Source organism: Limulus polyphemus, unplaced genomic scaffold, assembly GCF_000517525.1.
Source record: "Limulus polyphemus unplaced genomic scaffold, Limulus_polyphemus-2.1.2 Scaffold4323, whole genome shotgun sequence".
Classification (NCBI taxonomy): Eukaryota; Metazoa; Arthropoda; class Merostomata; order Xiphosura; family Limulidae; genus Limulus; species Limulus polyphemus.
In genome coordinates this window covers 1-11,186 of record NW_013669933.1, presented here as the reverse complement: position 1 = coordinate 11,186, position 11,186 = coordinate 1, and the positions used below count along the sequence as shown (strand labels likewise).

General features: G+C 37.1%; 1 protein-coding gene across 1 annotated transcript; it reads left to right on the top strand.

Moving 5' to 3' along the window:
* Nucleotides 1-5,180: 5,180 nt before the first annotated feature.
* Nucleotides 5,181-7,264, top strand: LOC106470961 (keratin-associated protein 10-1-like). Its single transcript, XM_013931541.2, has 2 exons — nt 5,181-5,327; nt 5,989-7,264. Exons 1-2 carry the CDS (start codon nt 5,315-5,317, stop codon nt 6,696-6,698), a joined length of 723 nt encoding a protein of 240 aa, XP_013786995.1. The 5' UTR covers nt 5,181-5,314; the 3' UTR covers nt 6,699-7,264.
* Nucleotides 7,265-11,186: the final 3,922 nt, after the last annotated feature.

Below are 11,186 nucleotides of genomic sequence, written 5' to 3'. Positions count from 1 at the left end.
GTGATATTAGTCACGTGACCTCGCTGACGCAACAATACATTATATTAAAATATTCACGTATTACCAAATATGTGAAAACGTGGGAGCGTGATGGCCCCATAACCCCCAGGTCTGTGGATCGAAACCACATTCTGGTAGGAATTTGTTTGTTCTCCAGTGGCTCGGCGGGAAGTCTGTAACGACGTTAAAATTCGGGTTTCGATACCTGTAGTGGGCAGATCACAGACAGAACATTGTGTTGATCTGCGCTTAACAACAAGCACACCAACCTTCGAATGCCCGTCTCCGAGCATGTTCGCACTTTCAGTCACGTAGGCATTATAATTTTACGATCAATCCCACTATTCGTTGGTAAAAGAATTGGTGGTGTTGTCTAGCTGCCATCCTCTTGTCTATCACTGCCAAATTAGGCATGGCTGGCGCAGTTAGTCCTCGTTTAGCTTTGCGGGAAATTCAAACCAAACCAGAATTTTGTGTTGATAATTTATGTTAATCAAAACTACAGTTTTGAAAGTTTTTCTTCTTTCTTTTCGATACAGAACCTTATTATAGCCTTGGAAATATCAAATGAATATAAAAGTTGTTAAGAGCACTTTTAAACAGAGAAAACTGGTGCATTTTGAAAACTGTTTAAACAAATTCTACAATGTTTTGGTTTAGAATTGTTTGCGCAAAGCTACAAAAGGGATAACAACACTCAGCAATTTTGAACCGAAGATCAGGAAGGAAGGCTAGTTAACTACACCAACTGCCATCTATTGGACTACTACTGGCTGACCACATGGCTAGATCTGCCCATGAACTTTACAGTCCATGTATCTTTTTTTGCATCAAAAGGACATGAACCATGAATTCTCGGATTTATTATGGACACATTGATCATTATGTCGTATCTGGCCCATTAATTTCGGCTTCTTGGAGTTTTTAATTAAATTTTGTTTTATTTTGCATTTTAGTTAAAGGCAAAGGATGTACAACGAACTTGTAACTACTTTTAAATTATAAAATCACCAATTTATATTTGGAACAACGTATTCGTGATTTGTAAAGTCATTGTTGAATTGATAGGGTCAAGTACCAAAGTTTACAGATAATAGAAACTTGCCTAGTCATAGTTAGAGACAAAGACAATGATTGTGTAATGTGGGGTGTTTATATATTTTGCTGAGTCACTATTCAGTAAAGAAATATTTTAAAGATAAAGCAGATTATTAAGAGTTGTTTTGTTATTGTTTAATTAAACGAGATGAAATTGAATTCTGACTCTTTTTTTTTATTTCGAAGTTTACTTTATTGGTTTGGGTAAGTCGATTTGATCTTAGAGGAATAGAAAATTTCTAGATTAGTATGCAGTCTAGCTTAACTTGTGTAGAAAATCACAAAAGTTGTTATTTTTAAAGGACTGGAACATATAATATAATACAATTCAGTTTGGACAAATGATACTATTGAATCAAAACTTGAAACCCCTAGTGACACAGCGGTATGTCTGTGGAGTTACAATGCTAGAAACCGGGTTTTATGGTGGACAGAGCACAGATAGCCCATTGTGTAGCTTTGTGCTTAACTTCAAACAAACAAATAAAACTTGAAAGGGATCAGTTTCAGCGAATTTATGAAACACGAGAAGAGACATTTATATATTAAAATCATTCTGTAACTATTTATTTCTATTCAATAGCAGGAAGTTGTTTTCGTGTCGCCAACTGACCCTTAAGTAAATTTCGAAATGTAGAATAACAATTACGCAAAACTAACAGTGAAAGTAAGAATCTCTTCACTAGAAGTAATAAAAGGACACTAAATAGCTTTTTGTGTGAAACTGCTCTGATTTTGCAAATGAAGATAAATATAATTTGTGAAAATAATAAAACACCACAATAAAAAAAAAAGGTTCAACTTTCTGGAAACAAAAACACATATACATACAATAGCTATAATAAACGAAATTGTACGAGGGTGTTTCAGAATGTAAAGGTAATTCTTAAATACAACAAGTGATTGTGACTCCACGTTCCATGAAGTTGGAAAGGGTAGGCTCTTGGGAGACCCAAAACAAAATCAACATGGCTTTCCCAGAGGATGACTATCTTTTGTATTTTTTGGGGGATAGTGGTGACTGTGTTTTTTGTATCGAAATGGCATATCCTTCTTTCACCGACGGTGAAAATACAGGAAGTAAATTCATCTTCATCCTGGTGACGTTGCTGATGTTGGATATCTGCCTATTGCTTTGGAACTCAACGAGTACATACTTTCAGGTGTTCATAAGTAATGAAATAGACACTGCCTACACTAACTTCATTAATTAGTTTAGCAATACTCACTCTTCAATTATCATGGATAGCTTGTTTTCATCAGTGGTGGAACTGTTGGAGTGTCCTGGTCGATCTTCATTCACAACAAATGTTTGGTCGTTGTTAAACTAATCCACCCACTCGGCATAGCATGGCCTAGTAGTTATGGCATTTGACTCGTAATCTGAGTGTCGCGAGTTTAGAATTTCGTCACTGAACATACTCGCTCTTTCAGCTATGGGGACGTTATAATGTGACGGTCAATGCTAGTGTTCCTTGGTAAAGAGATGCCCAAGAATTGGTGGTGGGCGGTATAAACTAGCTGTCTTCTCTCTAGTTGTCACTTCTAAATTATGTGCGATTAGCATAATTAGCTCTCTAGTGGCCTTGCGTGAAATTTTCTTTAGACTGTACAATTCTCTCTATATTGTACCAAAATTCTCTGGTGGATTTCAGCCGGTGTAACATCTTCAGGACACAAAAAAGTAATTACAGATTGCCGTTATTCTTTTGCACACTGACAAGTGCACGCCCATGTTGTTTACTTGCTCACTAGCGCCATGAGTACTCAATTCATGAACGAGGGGTATCTTTATTTCTCGACCTACATAGTGGTTAGGACGCTTGACTCGCAATCTGAGGGTCGCGGGTTCGAATCCTCGTCCCAACAAACATGCTCGCCCTTTCAGCCGTGGGGTCGTTATAATGTGACGGTCAATCCCACTATTCGTTGGTAAAAGAGTAGCCCAAGAGTTGGCGGTGGGTGGTGATGACTAGCTGTCTTCCTTCTAGTCTTACACTGTTAAATTAGGGACGTCTAGCGCAGATAGCCCTCGTGTAGCTTTGCGCGAAATTCAAAAGCAAAAACAAATAATCGAAGTACATACAGTAATATTGTTTGCAGCGTAGCATTTACCGATTTGTCGTACGTAAAAAACACGGATGTAAATATTGCTTTTATTTTCCGAAATACCCTCGAATTACATATAAACACTTTGAAGAGGAATAATCCAGAAATTAAGCTATATTTTTTAAAAAATGGAGCAAGTAGTGTTAATGTCACTTTAAACGTTTAGCACTAAGTATACACAGATGGCTGTATGGCATTGTCCACAAAAGGATCTTAGTTAATGATAATGATTAAAAAATAATAGGGTGAACAATCGCCATGTTTTTTATATTTTTATTTAAAGAAGTATGACGTTACTATATGTTTCTAATGATAATGGTAAGTCAGTGGACCAGGAACAGGCGATGCCTGCTTCTCCAATAACTTTTGAAAAGACCAGCATATATTTTTCCATCGTTATATTTCTAAATTGAAATTATGTTCAGAACTGAGATGTGGGTTGGCAGGGCTGAATTAGAAGGTAAGCCGTTTATGTTTAAATAAGTCAAGTAATAATGTAGTATTAAAACATCCTGCTAACTTGTCACACCCGCCCACTGTTGACACCTCCAAAGTTAAAATCTTTCTGTACCACTTAAGTACATAGAAACGGGTGTGAGGCATAACAGCATTGATAACAGTCTGTTTGATCTTTCAAAGCTGTTCTTGTACACATACTCTTAAGAAAAGTAAAAATTTTAATCTACCTTTTATATTTCAGGAAATCATGGATTACCCTTTTAAACTTTTATAAACTGGTGGTGTCCACTGATGAAAATTCATTCCATAATCTGTTCACCTTGTTAGAAAAATAAAACTTAGCCTAGCCTGTTTTTTTTTTTTTTTAGTTTTAAAGTTGTTTTCAACGCAAAGCGACGTGGTGCGCTATTTGCCCTCTTTTCAATGAGGAGAACCAAATATAACAGTGTTTCGTAAAATTTACAATCAATGTAAATCATATTGGAACATTGTATTATTCTCATTAGCAACCAGTATTAGACTCATGGTGGACGCCGTCCACCCACTATTTTTTATAAAAGTCTTAACCTGCGTGAAATGATTAACCTTTGAGATATTACTTAGAATTAACAGAAAATGTATCAAGGAATGATAAGGTAACTCTTTCCCGGAACCGTTCTAGTAATCATGTTTCCATTACGTCATGACTGTATATGGTATTCTATGTGAGGCCTAATTTTTACTGATTTTGAAGAAAAAGACCAAGCGTAATACGAAAGCAAAGTCCAATTTAATTTTTGTTGACAAAAAAAAAAAAAAAAAGTAACGACTGTAGTGAACAGAAGTCAGCTTGTACTAGAGATCAAGATTTGCTTAACTGATTTGTTAATTAACGTTTTATTGATCTAAGAACGTGATTTAGACTAAGAGAACAGCTACACGAGGGATATCTGCGCTAGCCGTCCCTAATTTAGCAGCGTAAGACTAGAGGGAAGGCAGCTAGTCATCACCACCCACCGCCAACTCATGGGCTACTGCTTTACCAACGATAAGTGGGATTGACCGTCACATTATAACGCCCCCACGGCTGAAAGGGCAAGCATGTTTGGTGGATCGGGGATTCGAAACCGCGACCCGAAGATTGCAAGTCGAGCTCCCTAACCACCTGGCCATGCCGGGCCTCACCAGGGATGACGAAGTTCGTTTTTAGTGATATAAGTCTTTGAGTTAAGTCACGAAGAGGCAAACACGAGTCAGAGACCACGTGTCTACAATGTATTAGTTCCCTCTCCCTTTCTCATGCAAAAAGTGGAACTAACTATATTTAATGTGATCATATTTAACAAAATCTTGATCAATACTTAGGGCTACAAAGATAATGAAATACCCTACGATATGATAGTAGGTTACTGTGGTCATTAACTGAACATATCTCTACAAAAACGATTAGATAATGCACGTGATGGCTGTTTATCCTCTAGCTGATCGTTCAAGAAGCTGCACACGAACCGCTGAATTATCTTGAAAGTTTCACACGACACATAATGTTGCAAGAATTGTCTCAATAAATAGAGGTTAGTAGAGGAAGAGGAAGCTAATTCTTCCTAGTGTGATACACGATACAATTTAAAAGATACTGACTTGCTGGTTCTTTACAATTACTCAGAAGATGGAAACAGCTGGTAAGTTATTTCCTTGTCTATAAGAAAGTAACTACTCATAGAGTACATTGTTAAGCCTTAGTGTTGAAGTCTAACAGTATTACAAACATTGTGTTACTTCACAACAATACTGTGTTCCCTAAACACACTTGTGTGAACTGTAACAAGATTGATTGTTGTAGAGATATCTATACAGAAGTTTTGTGCGTTTTTCTAAGGAAGTAAATGACTTAGGTTTACAAAAGAAAAGTTAGTTTATTTAAATACATTGTTGTATCACATTTTTGTTCCGTGTATGTAATTTTATAAAACTGACCACAAATATTTTACAACAGCCAACAGAGTTGCTGTAACCATTCATCCATCAGACTTGTGTTAATTCTACAGAATATAAGTTGTGTCGTATTAACACTTTTTTTTTTACTGTGTATTTAAGTCATACCTTTTAGATTAGGAACTTAATTTTTAAAACGCCTACTTTAAAAAATTGAGCAACAAGAAGCAGGTTTTACGTTAACCTGTTACAGAACGGTAACAGCTGAAAACACAAATTATAGGACGATAAAAAGAGTAACAAAGATATACGTCATTTTGAAAAAGCATGCTTTATGTTAAGTAGGTAGTTGTGTTTTTTATTGTATGAAAAGTGAAATTGTCGGTTTTTTATTTTATTTTCAAATAGGTGAAACAACGAAAGACAACAGCTGTTGTACATGTACCGTTACCTGTCGCTGTGAGAATGGAAAGATGACATGCGTCTGTAACTGCAAGGATGACACGTCTCAGTGTTGTGAAGAAGTTAAGGAGGGGAAAGGCAAATGTGCATGTACCGTAACTGTTGTTTGTGAATGCACAGATTCACGTTGTAACCCAGATTGCAAGAAGGAGTCATGCCAGGATTGCGCAGAAGCCAAAAAGAAGAACAGCTGTGTTTGTACCGTTACCTGTCGCTGTGAAAATGGAAAGATGACATGCGTCTGTAACTGCAAGGATGACACACCTAAGTGTTGTGCAGAAGCTAAGGAGGGGAAAGGCAAATGTACATGTACAGTTACCTGTCGCTGTGAAAATGGAAAGATGACATGCGTCTGTAACTGCAAGGATGACATATCTCAGTGTTGTGCAGAAGCTAAGGAGGGGAAAGGCAAATGTGCATGTACCGTAACTGTTGTTTGTGAATGCGAAGATTCACGTTGTAGCCCAGATTGCAAGAACGAGTCATGCCAGGATTGCGCAGAAGCAAAAAAGAAGAACAGCTGCGTTTGTACCGTTACCTGTTTTTGTGAAAATGGAAAGATGAAATGCGTCTGTAACTGCAAGGATGACGCGTCTCAGTGTTGTGAGGAAGCAAAGGAGGGAAAGGACAAGTGTACTGTTACTTGTCAATGTTGAAACGGAAAGAAGTGATCCCTTACTGACTGAACTTTCAATAATCGTGAATTCTTTGACCATTGAGAAGCCCATAAATTGACGTTGTGGATATGAATACAAGGAGTATATCAACAAGAGCAAATTAATTTTATGATGATATACGTGACCTAAATCTTTAATGTTAAAGTATATTTTCCAAATGTGATATTGTATGAAAGGCAGTTAGTAGAACATCAGACGAAATCTAAATATACACGTGTTGGTTCTCTTTTTAAATTCAGAAATTTTATTAATATGATAAAAAGTTTTAATTTTTAATTGAGGCCCAATAACTATTATAATTTATATAATTAGCTCGCTAGGTATGCCAAACACGAAAATAAAAACAAGATATTTGAAGATAGTGATGTAAAAATGTTAATTGGTTTTATAATTTTTCTTCAGTTTAATGCATGTACCATCAGCCGACTGGTTAGATTAGTTTTATATATTGTCTGACATTAGAAAAGTTAGCAGTTCGTGAATGAGGAATCAATGTACGAAGCTATAGTGAAATTTGAGAATAAAATTTTGTAATGTTGAAGTTATAGAGTATACGAAAGTGTTATGTACAAGTTTTGTTGGACCAGCGGTAAGCTTGAGATCTTATAACGTCAGAATGCAGCGTTCGATCCTTGTGATACCAAGTGCAGATAGGCTAGTGTGCAACTTTGCGTTTAAATAAAACAGAAACATTCTTGATATATGAATTTCATTCCGATTACCATATTGTAATTTGAGCTTATGTTTGAAATTTCTTAACTCTCAATATGTCAATTGAGAGTTATTTAACACACTTGTTTAGGTTTGCTTTTTTGGTTTGTTTTGAATTTCGCGCAAAACTACACGAGGGCTATCTGCGCTGGCCATCCCTAATTTAGCAATGAAACACTAGAACGAGGGCAGCTAGTTATCACTACCTACCGCCAACTCTTGGGCTATTCCCATGCCAACGAATAGTGGGATTAAAAGTGACACTATATGATGCTGCCACAACTAAAAAGGCGAGAATCTTTGGTGGGACGAAGATTCGCTGTACTGCTTCATCGGGACTTAGGTCCTTGTGTGGACCTAGGAAACCCGCGATCCCAGATTTCGAGTCGAGCGCCTTAACCTCCTAGCCATGACAGACTCATTTGTTTTGGAGAAAAAGTAACAGAGGGTAGTAATCTGTCCACCTACCCAGTATTTGTGGCATGATCTGGTACAGCTTGAAGACGAACATTGTATTGGCCATTGCTCCTTTATTCAGTGATTCATCTGCTCTGAGGTTGCACACAACTAGTATCCAGGTGGCTAACATTGGAACTGGTCTTGCCAATAGACTGGTTCGTGTGTCAGACAGATGCCCTTGCACATACTAAAAATAAACAAAGCTAACTTTAACATTAGTTATAATATTGTACTTACAATTCAACTCACAGAGGTTCTAATATAATTAAAACTAAATACTAGTGCTATAACCAAACCATGGTGACATTGTACTACTATACGATACTTTTAGGGAAATCGTTTTTGTAACGGAAATTACAACACTTTGGTTATAAATCAATAATTGATAAAACTGCAATTGGGACATAAAATTTAATCTACAAGTATCTATGCCCATAATTTAGAAATTGGTAACAGTGTAATTAAATCTATGTCTAATAATAAAGTAGTTATAAGAGCTAAAACAAAATATTTTACAACTTGTAGACAAGTAGAGAGATTACATTAAATGAATATTATTTAGTGTCAGCAAAGTACAACAGATTCTCATCCCTCCAATAATGGAGTCTCGTCGTAGCATGCAGTCCAGGATGGCAAGGCGCCATTTCTACTTTAAACCATCGATCAGCAATAGGGACGCAACGGAGCAGTAGTAACTAGTTACTTGCTTATTAATATGTGTTTAATTCATTTTCGTTACTATTATAATGCAATTATTTTGTTTTAAAACAAAGCTCCAAAAGTAAATAACATGATTTAATTCTATTCCTTCTACTACTATAACACATTTGAGGAATTTGACACCGGTTATAATATTCTTAAGGTACTAGAAATAATAATACCCAAGAAATATAATTTAGGTTGCAACTGTCCTTCGACGTCAAAATAAAAGAAAAAAAAATCCAGCATAATTTCGGCTTTCCTTGTTCTGAAAATAAGTTATACATAAATATTGTTGCGTATCTCCTCGTTTGTTAATTTCCCGTATAAATTATTTTCGAGAAACTTCAGCGATACAAATTCTTTCTTAATTAAAACTAGTTTATTGTTTTTCGATACAACTTTATAATACACAGAAGTTCCACAGTCAAAACATTTGCAATCTCGATAACAAAACACACACTTTATATTACCGTCACTACCGCTCGCTTGACTCAATTATCTGTCTCTATATCTATCTATCTGCAATCATATTTCCGCTTTATTTGCCGGGCTTATATACTAAAAAAGAGGGCGCCTGGAACAGACTAGAGTTGCCAGGAAAAGTCATGATCCTTCTAGAATCTCATTAGCGTCACGTGACTTACGCTGTCGTAACAATACGTTCGAGGAGAAAGTTAAACCTTGGAATTTAACAGATTTAGCGAACGAGATTACTGTGCCATTTAGTGTTAGGCTAAAGTTTCTTAATGTTTTCTTGCTTTTATTAATTTTCTTCTGGAAAGCAACGGCTTGTGTCTTGGAGGGGTTGAGAGCTACACATCGTTTATTACAGCAATGCTGTATGGTTTCAAGCGAAGTTTGAACTCTGGATATGACTATGTGTGAATTACTTGAAGAGCTCCAAATCGCATACTGTCATCTGCATACTGAAATGTTAATGTATATGTTAACAAGGGCAAGGATATATCGTTGATGTTCTATAGCGCCTGGTTAAGTATCGATCCTTGTGGGACACCAGCTGTTAAAGTAAAAGGGTGCAATGTGGAATTGTTAGTTTGGACTTTAGGGGAGCGGTTGTGTAATTTAAATATTAATCCGTTGTGCCACACAGAATCAAACGCTTTATGTGTGCTTTCTATTCACGCCTTGATAAACAGATTCGGTAAGTCTAACGAGGTGATCTGAAGTCTGTCTGTTTTTCCTACCCGTATTTGGGTTGTTGCTCGGAATCTCATTGGTTTCAAGGTATGAGTTAATTCAATTAGTATTTGTTATGAATTTTCCATTAACTTTCCGAGAGTTTTGAGTAAGCTAATAGGCCTGTAATTTCCAAGGTTGTTTAGACCATTATTTTTTAGGATAACTTTAATGATAGCTGACTTCCATATTAATAGTTAATATCCTGATTGTGTAGATAAATTATATATCTCAACAAGGTATTCTAAAAGGGGTCTGAAAGGTACTTGATAATCATATTGTTTATACCGTCTTCCCAGAAAAAAACAAGAAACAAGAAGAACGAGAAAAGAAACAAGAAGAGAGATTACAGCAATAGTTGGAGAAGAAAGAAAATAAACAAGAGGAGAGACTAGAGCAGTGGTTGGAGGAGAAAGAAAATGAACAAGAAGAGAGACTACAGCAGTGGTTGTAGGATAAAGAAAATAAACAAGAAAGTCTCCAACAATTGAGAGAAAGCCAGAGTACACAAATGGAAAACATTAGTCAATTTCAAAGCGAATTAAGTACATTAAAAAATGATTTACTGTCTTTTACACAAGGAGGATATATTTGCCATCGACTTAATCAGCCTAAGACAATGACAAACCCCTTCCAGACCCCGCAGCTAAACCCTAATGCAGACATCTTCAGTCCTGTCAGAAATCACATTCCAGACACGAGTGTCAGCAATAGGGGTGATCTAGTATGTAGGAAGCCACAGGATTTCGACGGGAAGGCACCATGGGAAGCATATAGAGCACAATTTGAACTACTGGCAGAAATGAATGGCTGGACAGAAAAGCAGAAAGCAGTATATCTGGGAACAAGCCTGAAGAGACAACCACTGGAAATACTTGGACAGTTGTGAGCAGACGACAGGCACAAGTATAGAGCACTGGTAGCTGCTCTAGAGCTCAGGTATAGAACTCAAAATCAGTCCAAAGTCTACAGGGCCAGGTCTAGGACGAGAGTCCATGTTAAAGGGGAGAGCCTGCAAGAGCTGGCACAGGACTTGGAAAATATGGCACACATGGCCTACCCAACTGCAGCATCCGATGTCCTCAAGTTGTTGCTGAGGGATCAGTTCGTAGATGCCTTGGACAGTCCACAACTGAAAATACAAGTAAAGCAAGCACACCCCTCTACTATGCAGGATGCAATGGCCAGAGCTCTTGAATTCGAATTCTATGTTAAGTCCAGCACAGAGGTACCAAGGTTGGTACAGTCATCGGGATTCAAGGCCAGAAAAGGGCAGCTTTCAGTGAAGTTTGAGGGACTTTGCTGGCACTGTAACAAACCCGGGCCCAAGAAAGCTCAATGCTGGAAACTTCAACACAGGGAAGATGCCACGGTAGGAAAGACTGTTACCCAGAAAGG